This window comes from Hylobates moloch, unplaced genomic scaffold, assembly GCF_009828535.3.
Source record: "Hylobates moloch isolate HMO894 unplaced genomic scaffold, HMol_V3 SCAFFOLD_23, whole genome shotgun sequence".
NCBI lineage: Eukaryota > Metazoa > Chordata > Mammalia > Primates > Hylobatidae > Hylobates > Hylobates moloch.
This window is the reverse complement of record NW_026652298.1, coordinates 14416069-14433708: the sequence shown is the minus strand read 5'-3', so window position 1 is coordinate 14433708 and position 17640 is coordinate 14416069. Positions and strand designations below refer to the sequence as shown.

Sequence of the window (17640 nt, the reverse complement as noted above, 5' to 3'; positions counted from 1 at the left end):
AGAATGTAAGCTCTATGTTCCCTGCAGTAGAAGATTAAAACAGGTAAGTTTTAAAAACAAATATGCTTTAAACTTTCTTTTCTTCTAGTTCCTTATTCACTATGTGCTGAAGTGTGAAGTAACAATACATAGAAAATGTTAAATCCTTTTTTGCTTAACAGTCCATCTCAGCAAGGATATTAACATATTTTCACGTTTATTTGCCTCATCTATTATCTTTGGGGAAATATCTGTTAAGATCTTGTGACCATTTAAAAAATTGCTTTGTTGGCCGGGCACGGTGGCTCATGCGGTCAAGAGATTGAGACCATCCTGGCCAATGTGGTGAAACCCTGTCTCTACTAAAAATACAAAAATTAGCTGGGTATGGTGGCACGTGCCTGTAATCCCAGCTACTCAGGAGGCTGAGGCAGGAGAATGACTTGAACCAGGGAGTTGGAGGTTGCAGTGAGCCAAGATTGCCCCACTGTACTCCAGCCTGGCGACAGAGCAAGACTCTCTCAAAAGAAAAAAAAAAAATTGCTTTGTTTTCTTATTGTTGAATTTTAAGAGTTCTTTATATATTCTGGATACAAGTCTTTTATCAGATATATGGTTTGCAAATACTGTTTCCCCAGTCTGTGGCTTGTTTTTTAATCTCCTTAAAAGCATTATTACAGAGCCAAGGTTTGTTTTTTTTTTGATAAAGTCTACTTCATCATTTTTGTCCACAGATCATGATTTTTGTGTTAAAAAACTCACTGTCAAACCCAAGTTCATATAGATTTTCTTTTACTTTTTCTTCTAGAAGTGTAATAGTTTTATGTTTTGGTCTATGATCCATTTTGAGTAAATTTTTATATAAAGTATAAGGTATGTATCAAGATTTATTTATTTGCATATAGATCTCCAATTATTCCAGTACCATTTGTTGAAAGGACTATCATTTTTCAATCAAATTATCTTTGTACCTTTGTCAAAAAATCAGATGACTATATTTGTATAGGTCTGCTTGTGGACTCTGTATTCTGTCCCACTGATCTATCTCTCTATCTTTTAACCATCTTTTCTTTTTTTTTCCTTCTTTAAGATTTAATAGGTATGTCGCACTCTAGATTTTGGTTCACATATACTTAAGTGGCTCTTGTAGTTCAAGGTATCATACGCTGTAAAAGGATTTCTTTTTGTTCTAAGAATTAGAATGAAAATATAACAACAACAACAACAAAAAGTTAAACAGAACTTGAGTGATGTGAAGCAGATAAAGACTGATGTACAATAGCACCATATACTAAGGCCAGGTCACTGCTCTGGCTGAAAATTGGGAGTTGTTTCACCTTAAAGAGCCCAGATGAAGTGTGCCCTTTGGCATAGTATATTTCCATATCAGATTTACAGCTTTGTAAGGTTTTATTTGTTTCCATTTTGTTTATACCTGGTTTAGGTGCCAGGTGTTCATCTAAAGTAATCTCGAGCAGTTACAGTATTTAAAAAAAAGAACAGTTCAAATAAATACACAGCATCAACTTTCAAACACTCTTAAAATATTAGTTAAAACTTTTGAAAGAATAAACTGACAATTTTCTCATATATTTCTTTGTTGGATAAACACTATCAGTTTTATGAAAAGTATTTAGTAGGGGTTTTTATACGTATTAATAGCAAAAAGCTCTGAATGGCCTTAAACTGCATGAATTAAGGTAATTCAAACCTTCTCCCAAACTATGACGATAATACCAAAGACTGAAAGCAGTGATGCTGCAATTTAACTATCCTTAGGTTGTAATTCCTTTCTAAAGGCAAGAGTCCTAAGTTGTCAATTTGTGTTGCAGGCCATGCTTAAGTACTATAATAGGTGTTTTGTCCCTGTATTAGTCCATTCTCACGCTGCTAATAAAGATATAACCAAGACTGGATAATTTATAAAGGAAAGAGGTTTAACTGACTCACAGTTCCACATGGCTGGGGAGGCCTCACAATCATGGCAGAAGACAAAGGAAGAGCAAAGTCACATCTTACATGGTGACAGGCAAAGACAGCGTGTGCAGGTGACCTCCCCTTTATAAAACCATCAGATCTAGTGTGACTTATTCACTATCATGAGAACAGCACAAGGAAAGACCCAGCCTCATGATTAATTACCTCCCACTGGGTCCCTCCTACAACATGTGGGAATTATGGGAGCTACAATTCAAGAGGAGATTTGGGTGGGGACATAGCCAAACCATATCAGTCACCCTTTTTTAACTTTATTTTAGGTTCGGGGATACACACAAAGGTTTCTTACATAGGTAAATACATGTCAGAGGGGTTTCTTATATATATTACTTCATCACCCAGGTATTATTAAGTCCAGTATGATGTCCCTTTTTTCCCACTGAAAATTATTATAGTTCACTGACACAATTTAGAAATAAAGCTAGTCTGGCTAACAAAAGGAACCCTCTCACTTTGTCTCCTTAAAGTCAAGTGACCATTGTCTTCTGCAAACATCCGAACCTAGCATTAAAAAGACAAAATAATCTAGATCCCAACTTGCTTTTTAACTTTGCCTTTATTCACCTATGCTCCCAAAATACATGAAAAAGCTAAGCAACATTTGTATTTTTATTACGAATTAATTGACCACAAAACCTAAGAGCAAATATCTTTAAATAGCTACTAAAAGGTAAGCACATTTTGTTCCATAATTATTTTCATACTACACAGCACAGGCTAAAACAATAAAAGGAACAAAACATAATTTTTAAAACTTCACTAAAATACTAAGAAATCCTACCTGAGAATGAGCATAAAGCCAAACAATAAGGCTGTTGAATAACTGCAATGTTATCCTAGTCTTTAATTTCTGGGCTATTCTCCAATACCATCAGGATTAGATAACCTCACCTTCTATCACCTAAATGTATTTCCACAGGTCAGCTACATATATCATTTTTTATAGGTGACTAGACATGTACATACATACTTCTCCCAAAACTTACTCTTACCAAACAGCAGCAGGATATAAAATACAAGGTCCCATAACACCCTAGTCTTTGTCCCAGGCCTACGTAATATCTGGATGCTTTGGAGCCAAGCCAAAGGCATTTCGTTTTAACTTCATTAAACAAAGCCTGTCTTTAAAATATTTCAAGTTACTGTCAATATTGTGAGCAAAAAAGCATATCCGGAAATTTTCTATTAGTTTGAAATGACTAATAAAACTAAAGTAAATGCTTATCTAAAAGGAAGAAGAAATTGGCAGGAAGTCACTATATAACTTTGAAAGCTAAGAAAACATTCTTTTTTCAATAGAATCAAGAAAATCAAATATACAGTAAGGACAAATCTAACTTCCTATCTATTGAGTACATACATACCTTTGATCTAATGAATTTCCAGAACAAACTGAAAATACAGATTAAAAAGAAGTGATTCAGCAACTTAAACTCATATGCCAATTAACATCTGCCTTTGACCTTAAGAAAAGTACTTTTCAGAAACAGCAGAAACCCACCAACTATCATATAATTTTTAGACTTTTAAAATAAGATAACTGTAAAGAAGTAGGTAAATCAACACCATAAATGTTAAAATGAAAAGCAGGCTAAGTTCACAACATAAAATTAGGAATTAGAAAAAGCAGTAACATGTATTAAGGATCTGTAAAAGAAATGTGAGTACACAAAAAATAAATCAAATGTGGAATTACATTTAAAAATATAACAAGACACTGATGTGCTTCAAAATAAAAATGGAAATCCTACTGAAGATTTAACACTCACATAGGTGCATTTAAATGGTAAACACAATTAAATCAATATATACGCACACACATAAATTAAATAACTGAGACTTATGGTATAGCTATATCTAAATAATAAAGAGTAAGGAGGGAGGAGAGATCAAATATCACTAACATATCAAAACTAGCAAAAAGCTAGGAAATAATCATAATGAATTCTGTGAGACTTCAAAGTAGGTCATTACTGAATGATTTATATTGTGTCTGCTGTTATAAGACAATTACACATAAAGGTCAAGATTCAACAAAACTAACAAAATAAAACAAATCCACTCATTTAGAAGATTAATGTTGATAAATACTACAGTGGTGGTTAGTTCTTAAAAAGTTATAGAACTTTGTAGAAAAAAATGATTTCTAAATTACATACTAAACCTACTGAGGTTTTGCTGTTGTTGTTGTTTTAGAGGAGTAGATCCTAACATACGTTATTTTATGAAAGTCAAGCAAATTTTATAACTTTGTCTTTAGGTCACTTGAATAAGTACCCCTGGTAAAATAGAGGAAAATTGTTTTAAATAGTATAGTCTGAAAAGGTCTCTCTGTTAAGATGATATTTGAGCAAGGGACTGAACAAAAAGAATGAATGGCTACTAAGAATAACTCAGAGAAGAAAGTTTCATACTGAGGTAACTAGAAGTGCAGAGGCCTGAAAGAGGGGTGACCTTGGTATGAGAAGAATATGCTTGGTGCAAAGTGAGCAAAAAGAGTAAAGTAGATAATAGCACGGCCAAAACATATGAGAAAGTAAAAGGATATGAGGACCAGGACACAGAGTGAAGGGGTTGCCCTTGCCAGAAGAAAATAGATTCAGATGCAGATGGGTAGATTTGGTGGTGGGAAAAGGAACAAGTTCTCTCTCACTGCTTCTGTTTCTTAATGAAATACAAGGTGATAAGCCAAAAGTGAGAAGAGGGGTAGAGATGCTGGGTGTTGCAAAGTGATATGACTCTCTTCCAGGGAAAACAAGAAAATCAACTTATTAGAAATAATGATGCAGCCATTCATTTCCTCCCTACTGTATTCCCATCTTAGAGAACCTGCCCTATCACAGGCCTGAAAAAAAGCTGCCTTGTATCAGTTTGGGTTCTACCACACATAAGAGAAATTTCAAATAATGTGACTGAATCAACCTGAAAGGTAGTTTATCTCATATAGGAAATGTCCAGAGGTAGGCATTTCAAGCTGCAACAATGGTTCCACGAAGTCTTCAAGGACGCATGCTCCTTCTACCTCTCTATTCTACCATCCTTAGCTCAAGTAATCAAATCTGTGTGCCAGGCTGACAGGAAGAGGCAGGTATGAAAGAGGGCTAGCTTCTTTCTTCCTACCTTTAAAAAAGACGGCCTGAATGTCTGACACATTTCTGTTTCACCTCATTAGCCAAAATTTGGTCATACGACCATACTTAGCAACAAAGGAGACCGATGAATGTGTTTCAGTTAAGCAGCCATGACTCCAGTTAAATGCTGGCATTCTGTTAAGAGGGAAGGATAGACGTTGGAGGAGCTACCCATCCTTGCCACATCTGCATACTTCATGGCTTTCCATTTCCTCTATCAATGGCATAATTGAGCGGACACCTGACCTGGGCCACACCAGTAAGATTCTCTCTCCCAAATATTCAGATTTTGGACACAGAAATCCAGTCAATTTACTTCTGAAGAACTGAACTGCAAGAAGTAGCAGACTAGAGCTCTATGGAGAAAACAGATATGTAGAGGATAATGGAACAAATGAATAAAAGAAAAGTATAAGAGAAAAGCTGCAAAAGAAGAGAGAAAATACAACTTCCTGACAACTTGCTATCTTGAAAAGACTGTATGCAATTCTTTTATCTGGATTCTATACAACTCCCCTATTCCTTCATACAGAAATTCCTTTACTTGAGCTAATTTGAGTGGGTTTCTATTCCTTATAACCAAAGGATTCTTAAGCTATCTAATAAGAAAGTTACAATTTAATGTTGTATGTATATGAAATGTTATTCATCTGTGAAATTATGGAAGATATCTACTGTATTCTTCTCCACCCTTGGGTGTAAATACTGATAAGATAAAATTTCCTTTAGAATTTTGTACTTCTAGAAGTCTGAAACAACTAGGAATTGATACATAGTTCTTTTTAAAATTCAGGTAATGGTAATTATATAATTTTTATTATATTTGCCATTTTCTTCCTCCAGGCTGCCAGGAATATGATGATTAAATTTACTACATAGTCATAGATGTCGACAGCAATTTCTGTTTAAATCATAGACACTGTAGTAGATTGCATTATCTTTTCCAACAGTTCACTGCTCTTCCCTATGAAAGGTTTATACTTCATCCTATTGACATCAGGCTTAACTATATAACTTGCTTTGGCCAGTGAAATAAAGTAGCATATGCCAATTCGAAGCAGACGCTTTAAGAGCCAGCATATCTTTCCTTCATCACTCTTTTCCTCCTGCCATGAGAGTAGCACATTTCAGAGAGGAGCTGTTCCTTCATCCCAGGCCTAGAAGGAAGATGATGTGGAGCAGATCCACAGCTGCCCATCAGGATGTAGCCAGAGCAAGAAAACAAACATTAGCTGAGATTTTTAAGCCACTGAAATTTGGGTGCATAACCTAATATAGCCGACTAATAAAGAAAGCAATTGAATAAGAAAGAATTTAGGATATATGTTTATGTGTAGCAAAACAGAGGTATATCAGAAAGGACCAACAGGGCAAAAATATCTGAGGAGAGCAGTAGGAACATCCAGTGTTCCTATCTCAATGCTTATCACTACTACTTCTTAGCCAGTCTTCCAAGCCAGAAAGCTAGGAGTCATTTGGAATATATCCTTGGTATTTTTGAAATATACCTTCAGGTCTCCTACATCCAATCTGTTACCAAGTCTTAATAAATCTACCTCCTTAATATCTCTCAAATCCATCCCCACAGATACTACACCTTAGTTAGGCTCTTATTACTTCTCCCTGTACTAGTGTAATAATCTAATTTGTCTTTCCGCTTCAGTCTTCTTCTAATCCATCCCCTATGCTTACATAGAGTTATATTATAATATATGTGAAATAATGTCACATCTTTGCTAGAAACATTTCATGTCAGTCTTTCTTTAGCTGGACACACATGACTTGGCTCTGGCCAACCCCTCTCTAGGCTCTGTAGAGGTGTCATATCATTGCAGTTTCAAGTACTGGTTTCGCTGCTTTCTAGCTATGGGACATAATGCAAGTCACTTAACCTCTTAAAGTACAGTTTTTACATTTGTAAAAGAAGGATCATAAAACAAAGTATATCTTATACCTTTGCTGTGGAAGTTATATTAGGGAAATAAGTTGATTTAGCAAGGTGTCTGGCCCCAAGGTAGAATAATAATAAAGATCTGTGGAATAACAGAACAATTTCCTAGCTAGAACACCTATGAACCCTTCACAGCCCTTATTCATTTATATAGCTTAGGTATTGTTTTCAAGTTGCTTATTAGAAACTAAACAACTTGAAAAGAGACTGATGCTTACTAATTTCAGTATTTTGGGTCCTAGCGCAGTACCTAGTTCAAAGGAAGAACTAAATGACTGTGCAAAACCGATGTGGTATCCAAAGGGTAGTAAAGCCCCTGAACAGTTGCAGGGGTGTCCAATCTTTAGGCTTCCCTGGGCCACACTGGAAGAAGAAGAGTTGTCTTGGGGCACACATAAAATACCCTAACACTAATAATAGTTGATGACCTAAAAAAAAAAAAATCGCAAAAAAAATCTCATAATGTTTTAAGAAAGTTTGCCAATTTGTGTTGGGCTGCATTAAAAGCCATCCTGGGCTGCATGTGACCCATGGGCCACAGGTTGGACAAGCCTTGAGTTAGAGCAAAAGGGGAGTAAAAGAAGAGCTAGAGATAGCAAAAATAAAATTACTAATTATAATTTTCCCTCAGGCTCTTGCATAACTTCGTGTACTTTGAACTTTGTGTAAAACAAAGAAGAACTTTACTTCTTCAGTGGCCCTTCTCTTCCTTATCTTCCCAAACTATACTTGCCAATTTAATTTACAGGGAATTCACAGTATATGGCCTAGGAAGGCCAGAAAGCAGTGACTATTTCACAATTTATCAACATGACTATATTTGTTCCGGGGTAGAGACAAATGCTGAATAACTTAAAAAATGTTTTTCTGCACATAATCTCAAATCTATGTTTCAAATGCACAATTCCATTCCCTATAAACTGATGCAGTGAGATCAATGGATTGTAACTCTCAAGGGGAATATAAATCAATACATTCTAAAGAGATGCAAATACCTCTTTTCTATTTTGACAGGAGAAGCTTCCCCTATATGTGCATTTCACTGCTTCCTGTCTGCCATACAAAATCTAATTGTAAAAACAGCAGGGTTGTCATATTTCTGATATACATAGCTGAAGTTCAAGGATTTTTTTTGTTCGTTTGTTCTGAAGGTGATTCCTTGGATATGGATTAACTGGTTCTCAATGAACTGAATAGGCACTTTAAAAGTGGTATTTTTATTTCAAGTGGCCCAAGAAACGGTTTAGTCCAGAATATCCAAAAATTCTTGCTATCAATGTCCAAACAGAAAAAAAATGGAAGCTTGCCAGAAATGCCAAATATAGTATGGTTTCTATTACAATTAATACTATTCCAAAATTTTAACCATAACTGGTAAAGGCAATTAAAACAAACCACCTAGTCTACATTGAGAGATTATGCAACATTATTTAAATAATTGAATATAATGTTAAAGTGTTATTCCTTTTAAATAGTGGCTCCAAAAAATGACTTACTTTATTAGCATAAGAGTCATACATATGAAATTGCTGATATTTGACTGTTTTTGATTTGCAAAAATGGCAATTTTTGTTCAACCCTTTTAAATCTGGTATTTTGATGTTTTCCTGAAATATATACTGCCTACTTAACATCCATAGTACTTTGTATGCATGTCTAGCAGAGCGCTTGTCATACTGAATTGTAATTAATTGTTGACAATTCTTATTCTTACACTATATTATGAACATTTGCAGATAGAAACCATGTCTCCTTTATTTTCATGTTCCTGGAGCCTACCACTTCCTGGCAAGTAGCAGTTCTTACACAGTGGCTGGGAACAAGAATAACATATATTTGAGAGTAGAATGATTGGTTAGGAAAAAATACACAAAAACAAAAATCAAGTTCTAGTAAAAATTAGCACATAAATTTCATTAAACCTGGGACTGGTCCAAAGCTTAATATTTGCTATTAAACAGAAAGATTTCCTGAAAATACAACATTTGGATTACTACTACTCCATACCAAAGCAAAAAAACAACTGCAAATTTTCTTTATTCAGAGACCAACTACCCAGTGTATAGATCTTGGATTTCTATTTCTCTTCCTTTCTTTTACTGTCTGCTTCAGTCCAACACATTGGGACAAAAGAGAATGAAAGGAAGCAGAAATGCTCTAGCTAGTTAATTTCACTGTTTGCTTATAAATGTTCTGTGAGATGAAGAGGGGCACATCCTAGGATGATAATTTCAATGGTTTGAATTGAGTTGTTATAATATCTGTGGGTTTCAGTGTTTGCTACTAACCTGTTCTTTTTAAATTTGTACTATCATTTAAAAATGTATACTATCCTTTGAATTTTTGAAATTTAAATATTGAACTATCTTTTTAAATTTCCTAAAGCAAACAATGTTTATTTACTAAGGATAACTCTGTACTTCCTAAATCTAACCATAAAGTAAGAGAAGCCAGACACAAAGTATAGTAAGAGTCAAAAATTACCTAAGTATGAGAAGAAGCTTATTAATGTTTCTGAGAAGTCTAGAAATCCTGGGGAAAAAATATTCAAAGTTCCATAAGAATTCCTAATCATATATTTCAAACCCAACAAAAGAAGATCTGAAACACTAACAGCTAATTTAGGTGTTCATCCAGGCCTCAGAAGGTTATGAAAACATGACTCTGTTATCCCATGTTCCATAATTTAGAGCTTAATCAATTCATAAGATCTTTAATTTCAACTTCAATATTCATATCTAAATTCCTGATGCTATCATTACAGTTATACATCCCATATTCAGTCAACCTAACAGAACTCCTGAGCAAAACACAAATTCCAGTTAACTTTATCAAATAAGATCATTTTTTCATAAAAACGGAACAGTGCTGCAGTCAACTAAACATGGCATATAAATAGAACATGGCTGATAAAGACACGACCTGTTCAAACACTAAGACTGACGCCCTTCTAGTTAACCATAAAGATTATCACGAAATTTTTAATGATTGTGATTTTAAGGTATATGTTAAGATTTCTTTCATTTATATTTCAATTTGATGTAATTAATTTAGAATCACAATAAAAATTTAGAATCACAATAAAATTATAGATGATAGAAATTGCACAATAAAAGACAGCATTACTATAATGCTGTAATCCTAACAAACCACTGATTTTTTACTATCTGGTCCACTTATTACAGCTGATTTTATTGTTTAGTCATTTATTATGTATCAATATACAGATGCTAAAAACAAGCAGGGAAGACAACGCAATCTGATTTACATGATCAGCTTGCAGTAGCTGAGCTCCACCTACAGGCAAAAAAGGATTCTTTACAATAAGCTTTAAAATAGGACTTTCCAAAACACAAGCTGCAAACTACCCCAGTTTTCATCAACCTTGGCTGGATATTAGACTTACATGGAGTGTTTTTAAAAATTTCTTATGGCTGAATACCAAAATTTATGAACAGCTTGTTCAGGAATGGGATGATTCAAACGTACAAACAAGGTTGAGAGATACTGATTTTATTCCTTATCAGCCACATTTTAAAAAAACATTAGAAACACTCAAATATCTTATTTTCTTTCTGTAAAATTACTTGATTCTCACTTTCTTGACCCTTTTATCTTTCTTAAGATGAAAACCAAGTGCAGCTGAGATAAATGTCTTAACCCTGTTAAACTGCAAAAGTCCTGTGAAAGACCTGAGGTAACCCTACAAAATATCGTCACTTTTACATTATTCTATACCTCAGAAATAATCAAGGAGGTATGTGTTTGGGAGTAGAATTCTTAACATTGAATGCATATTAGAATATTTACAGAGCTTTGATAAAGTATATTGCCCCAAATTAATATATGCTCTTAGATGTGAGAAAAGTAAATAGCATTAAAAAAAATACTTAGAGGAGTAAATTTAACCAAGAAGCTAAAAGATCTGTCTGCTGAAAACTATGTAACATTGAAAGAAATTGAAGAAGGCACAAATAAATGGAAAGATATCCCAATCTGGATTCATGGATTGGAAGAATTAATATTAAAATGTCCATACTACCCAGAGTGATCTACAGATTCCAGGCAATTTCTATCAAAATTATGATGTCATTTTTCACAGAAATAGAAAAAAAAATCCTAAAATTAGTATGGAACCAGAAAAGACCCCAAAGAGCCTAAGCAATCTTGACCAAAAAGAACAAAGTGGGAGGCATCATGCTCTCTGATTTTAAAATGTATTATAAAGCTATTTTAATCAAAATAGCATGATATTTGCATAAAAACAGATACCTCAACCAATGAAACAGGATACGAAGTATAGAAATAAACTCGGGTATTTACAGTCAATTGATTTTCAACAAAGGTGTCAAGAACACACAATATATAAAGAAAAGTCTCTTCAATAAATGTTGGGAAAACTCGATGTTCACCTGCAGAAGAATGAAATTGGACCTTTATCTCAAACTATATGCAAAACTCAACTCAAGATGGATAAAAGACTTATGGATAAGGCCTGAAACTGTAAAGCTACTAGAAAAAAAAAAGGAGGGGGGGAATAGCCTGATGACACTGGACTCAACAATGATTTCTTGGATAGGACTCCCAAAACACAGTCAACAGAAGTAAAAATAGACAAGGAGGATTGCATCAAACTAATAAACTTCTGCGCAGCAAAGGAAATGAATAGAGTGAAGAGACAACCCATGGATTGGGAGAAAATATTTGCAAATCGTACATCTGATAAGGGGCTAATACACAAAATATATAAGGAACTCAAACAACTCAACAGCAATAAAACAAATAACCCAACTAAAAAATAGGCAAAAGATCTAAACAGACATTTCTAAAAGTTTGCTTAGACTAGAAGAACAAGTTTTGTGGCCTGGCACGGTAGCTCACGCCTATAATCCCAGCACTTTGGGAGGCAGAGGCGGGCGGATCACAAGTTCAGGAGATCGAGACCATCCTGGCTAACACAGTGAAACCCCGTCTCTACTAAAAATACAAAAAATTAGCCTGGCGTGGTGGCACGCGCCTGTAGTCCCAGCTACTTAGGAGCCTGAGGCAGGAGAAACGCTTGAACCCACGAGGCAGAGGTTGCAGTGAGCTGAGGTTGCGCCACTACACTCCAGCCTGGGCGACAGAGTGCGACTCCATCTCAAAAACAAACAAACAAAAGAATAAGCTTTGTAATGCATGCTCACCACAGTTAATGTATTTCAAAATTGCTAAAAGAATACATTTTTAATGTTTTCACCACACACAAAAAAGGTAAGTTGCTGAAGTGGATAAATACGTTAATTAGCCTGATTGAATCTTTCTACAATGAATACATACAGCAAAACATCACAAAGTAACCTATAAATATATACAATTACTATTTGTCAATTAAAAATAAGATTGTTTTAAAGGTTAGAAAAGTGGTTACTACTAGGAGATGAGGGGGAAGTAACTAGAATGGGGCAAGAGGTAAATTTATGGGTAATGGCAATTTTTTGTTTCTTGATCTGGGTGATGGGTATATGGATATATTTAGTTTGTAAAAATTCAGCAAGCTGTATATTTATGTGCACTATGAAATATAGTTAATAGACATATTAACTTATACTTAAATTAAGAGTTTAAACGTTAAAAAAGGATCTTTCCAGACTTTACCTCAGACCAAACAATTCTGAACCTGTGGGTGAGGGGCCTAGGAATTAGTATTTTTCAAAGCCTCCTCCGTGAGCCTAATGTGCGGTTGGGAGTGAAAACCACTCCTATAATGGAACATAATGAATTAAATATTTTATTTATCCACTCATTCCACAAAGTTTAATGACCAGTTACTATATGCTTACGACATTAGCCGCCTCTGAGGATATAAAGATAAATAAGACATAGTCTCTAAAGAGCTTAGTTTAGGCAGAGGAGAGGCCAATCAATAAATCCCTATTGAAAATACAAGCAAGCTACTTACAAGATCCAGAGGAGAAAGTGATTTCTCAAAGAAGAATTTATTCATTTTTTGTTCACGTATTTACAAAAATATTTGGGTACCTATGCTGTTTGAACATGGAGATACAAATGTAAACGGATATGATCACTACCTTCAAGAAAGTTACAGTATAAGGATACACAAAGAAGAAAAAATGTATCTATAACCTAATACCACACTATTACAGAAGTGTGAAAAGGGTGCACATAGGTTTGCACTAGGGAGTCAGGGAATATAGTACCAACTTGCTGACAACTTGCTGACCTTGGAACTAACATGATACAAACTTGAACTCGTCTAGGAGCAGTAGGGATAAAAATTAATATTCTACAGGACTGCTTCTCAAACTAATGCACATAAAAATCACCTGGGGATCTTGTTAAAATGCAGATTCTAATTAAAAATATGTAGGGCAGGGCCTGAGACTTGGTATTTCTAACAAGTTCCCAGGTGATACTAATGCTACTATTTCACAGATCACACTTTAAATAGTAAGGTTCTTCAGAGAGATTAGCCTCAAGAGAAAAGAGACAAAAATCTCCAGAGCAGGAAGACCAAGAAAAAAAAAATTGGAAAGTAGCCAGTCGATTATCAACTAGATGGCCTTAGTGGGAGTAGTTTCAGTGGAGTGGTAGGCGAGAAGCTAGATGATGTGTATTTAGAAATAAATAGGAAGGAGGTAGGGACAGGAAATAAAATGGAATGGTTTTGTTAGTTTTTACTCTCAAAGTGGGGAAGAGAAAGGAATACGGGTTGAAGAAATTTACTCTCATTTCATAAAAAAACAAGCAGCCAGGTGATCCGTAGAGTGAGTGAGTTTGAAGTGTGAAGCAAACGTTGTGGCGAGTGAGTAATAAGGAAGCACTGGAGACACAGCTGAGGCTGGAATCTAGAAATCCAGAATAATACCAGCTTGTATATGGCTGTGTGATTCTGCTGAGCTGTATCCAATAGTCAAGATATAGGCATAGAGAAGGTGGGCTGGAAAGAAAGTGGGATTGGTACATTTTAAAAAGGGAAGAGACAAGGGATTAGAAATCCCAGGAAGTCAGAATAGATATAAAGGTGCCTATTCTCTAAGGAAAGAAACTGGGAAGCGTTTTGGATTTGTATTTCCCCTGAGCTCTTTTTTCAAATGAACAACTAGAGACATTGTTGACAACACATTACTAGGAGAAGATCCTACTATATGTAAACTTGTCGAAAATTATTCTGTTAAATATCATTCCCCAGTTTAAATATTAAGCACTCAGTAAATACATATGTAGGTTTAACATCCAAAAGTGATAACCAGCTTTAACAGATTCCGGATGTTTCCTTACCAATAGAAGCAATACCACATGTTTTCAGTAAAATTATACTTTGAACGGCTCATTGCTTAAAGGGCTGGTAGGCTAGTCTAGTTTCTGATCCTACTGCTTAAATGGAAAAATTACCAAAGGATAATAGAGTACTTCAAGCACACCCTGATGAAAACTTATGTATCAAGAGTACTCACTTTTTAATAGATAATGATTTCACACTGACATCCTATCTGGCTTGCAGCTATACCCATTATAACTCAAACTGAGCAGTGACTTTCCTTTAAATATAATTATCCCTTTTACCACATTGTAGTTTTTCAGTACATTTGAAGCTTTCCTGTGTTGTTTTATTTTTTAACCATAAAGTTAACTCCAGAGACTCGCTGGTATAAATAACCAAAAGTACTAATGATTTGGAAATTTTTTAAAATTTATTTTTATTTTTTTAGAGACAGGGTCTTGCTCTGTCGCCCATGCACGATCATAGCTCACTGCAGCCTAGAGCTCCTAGGCTCAAGCCGTCCTCCCACCTCAGCCTGCTGAGCAGCTGGGATTACAGGCATGAGCCACCATGCCAGGGTCTGATTTTGGCAACTTTATGAACTGAAAAAAATACGTGGTCATGAGACAATCATGGACATTTCTAACTAGAGGAAAAAACTGTTTCTTCCTTTTGAAATTCTGTACTTTCTCCTCTATCCTGACCTTATTTTTCTTTTGTTTCTCTTTGTAGGTAGGAGAGATAGGATGAAGGAGGGAGAGTAGAGAATGTGAATAATGAAAATGTGGGGGAACAGAACAGTTATAAATAAATGTGTGCTGTCTGCACCATTTACAAAGGCACACTTTGCCAATTATTTTACCTAAAAGAATCCAATAATATCTACAATACTCATGTTTACCTAAAATATTCAAGCCACCTTTGGAGACTTCTTATTTAATTTACTTTTCTAAGTAGAAAAGTATTTAATTTACTTTTTAAATTTATTTAATTTTCTTATTTAATTTACTTTTCTTAGTAGACTTGCAATGCACTTGAATATAACTTTTTCCTCTACAGTGAATATACAAATTATGTGACTTTAATTTTGCAAATTATACTGATTTATAAAAAGAGAAAAATTGCTTACATAAGTAAGTGGATATATATGTTCCTATGTAAGAAATTACCATAAAAACTAAGCTTTAAATGTCTGTTGTTTAAGTCATCCAGTCTATGGTATTTTGTATAGTAGCCCAAAACACTCCTCTATCCATCCATTCTCCATACTAAATACAATCTCAATATATCATTTGCCTGTAAAAACTTCAATGGCTCTCCAGTATTCTCATGATAGATCAGATTCCTAAATCTAGCTATCAATGCCATGTTTGGTCATCAGGCCCATACTACAGCCAAGGAAATCTTATAAGAATAACCCTTAATTGTAAGAGTGAACACAATTTTGGAAAATGCAAACTTTGACTTTTCTTAATATTAGGTAAACAATTTTTTAAAGACACTTATGAAAGGTACATTAAAAATAAACTTTAGTTCTTATACAAAATTTAGCATTGCTAAATTATAATTTATATTATAGGGTATATAAATATTTGAAATTTGATTAAAGCCTACAAGACTGAGTTGGGAGTTTAAGGAACACTTAAATATAACATTAATAAATAATTGGTTGGCTCATCTATTAAAATTTTTAAATATATTTTTGTTACATTATAAACCTAACCTTTAAAAAAATTCATAATTTTTTAAAATTGGAAAACACATGCCTTGAATGAGTGGAATAAAACATTATGCATCCATAATTACATTCATGATTTAACTAAAAATTACAGTGTGAATGAGAGGTTTTTCAACTCTATGAATCTGGAAGCATGCATATGATCACTAAAATCTTTAGTCTATATTAGCTACTATGTATGGTATATATAATATAATCTAGTATGTAAAATTATTCAACAGTGATTACTTGAGTGTCAGGTGAATATTGCTGGAAAAAAGACATTAAGATGACTCCTAAGTACTATTTCTAAATGTTAAAAGCTATGCTTTTAGTGGAAATTTCTGGGAATCATTTTTATTTGATTACATAAAGAAAAAAATTAAGGAAGCTATGCAATGATAGCGTGGAAATCCTTTTTAAGTTTTTATACATGTGGTTGAGAAACATGATAGAGAAAAAGAATGTTATTTAAATGTAGTTACATTCATATTATCCCCAAATAGTATTTGAAGAAAACAAATACTATTGTTTTTTAAAGCAATATTATTTAAAATGTACACTATAAAGTTGAAATAGAATCACAAAGGAGATAATTTTTCAATTAAGTTGAATTTCAGGAGAATAAAATGTTGAGTCATAAATCCAACAAACTTTCATCACCAGACAGTAAACTTTTCATCATTTGCTGAAATTTATTTTATGATACTACTGAGCTTAGGATAGGTATATGGTATTTGGTAAATCAGACTTGAAAAGATATTTAAGAATGTTTTAAGGCCCACTCATTTTCTTCATCAGTTTTGACAAATTTTCCTCACCGAAATTATTTGAGGATGTCTCTTTTCTTTCTATACAGTTACTCTACTGCTCTCATTGGTATTTAACAAATGCATTCTTCCACATCTAGCTAATACATTATTACCCTATATATATGAAAGTATAGAGCCTTTCTAAAAAAGGATCAGAGAGAAATAAAATGGAATTGAACTCACAGGATCATTGCTATGTTTACTTTAAGCTTGGTGTATTTTATTTTAGGCCTGCTAATGGGCCAATTTGTACAACTGTTATGTTTATCAAACATTATGAAAATGGTATTTTAAAAATTAGCTGAAGAGAGGATTCAATCTGAATTAAAGTGAAATATAAAAAGACAAAAACTCTGATACCTAGCACAGTAACTGACTCACCTGCGGTTGACTGATTTCTTCTCCACTTCTCCTTCTCCAGCTGATTTAACATTCGCACTTGTGTCCTTTTTTAATTTTTTGGCAATTCTTTCTCTCATCAGGTTCTTTTCATCACCATCAATATATTCATCATGCTCTGCACTTTCATCTTCTCCATCCTGTAGAAATGGAAAATGAGTATTTGCCAGGCGCTCAATTTCCCCTTTCATTTCTAGAGATCTATTGCATCCACTGAATCTCCTTATTGCATTCTAAACTATGTTTTTTTAAAAAAATTTTGTTTTCTTTTGTATTGAATTATAAGCCCTTGAAGAATCTGCTAAGGTGGGAATAGCCCTGGGTTCTGCTCTAAGCCAACTATGTAATTATGGGATACCCCAGGAAAGGCTGTTTGCTCAATTCATGCC

The 17640-nt window shown here is 34.2% G+C and overlaps 1 protein-coding gene across 1 annotated transcript in view; it reads right to left on the bottom strand.

Annotated features, from left to right (window-relative positions):
• Window positions 1-17640, bottom strand: part of CWC27 (CWC27 spliceosome associated cyclophilin) — a 267927-nt gene that overhangs the window by 215426 nt on the left and 34861 nt on the right. The window contains exon 10 of the mRNA XM_032144572.2: window positions 17234-17391. Within this exon, the coding sequence (XP_032000463.1) occupies window positions 17234-17391 (158 nt within the window). The remainder of the gene's footprint in view (window positions 1-17233; window positions 17392-17640) is intronic.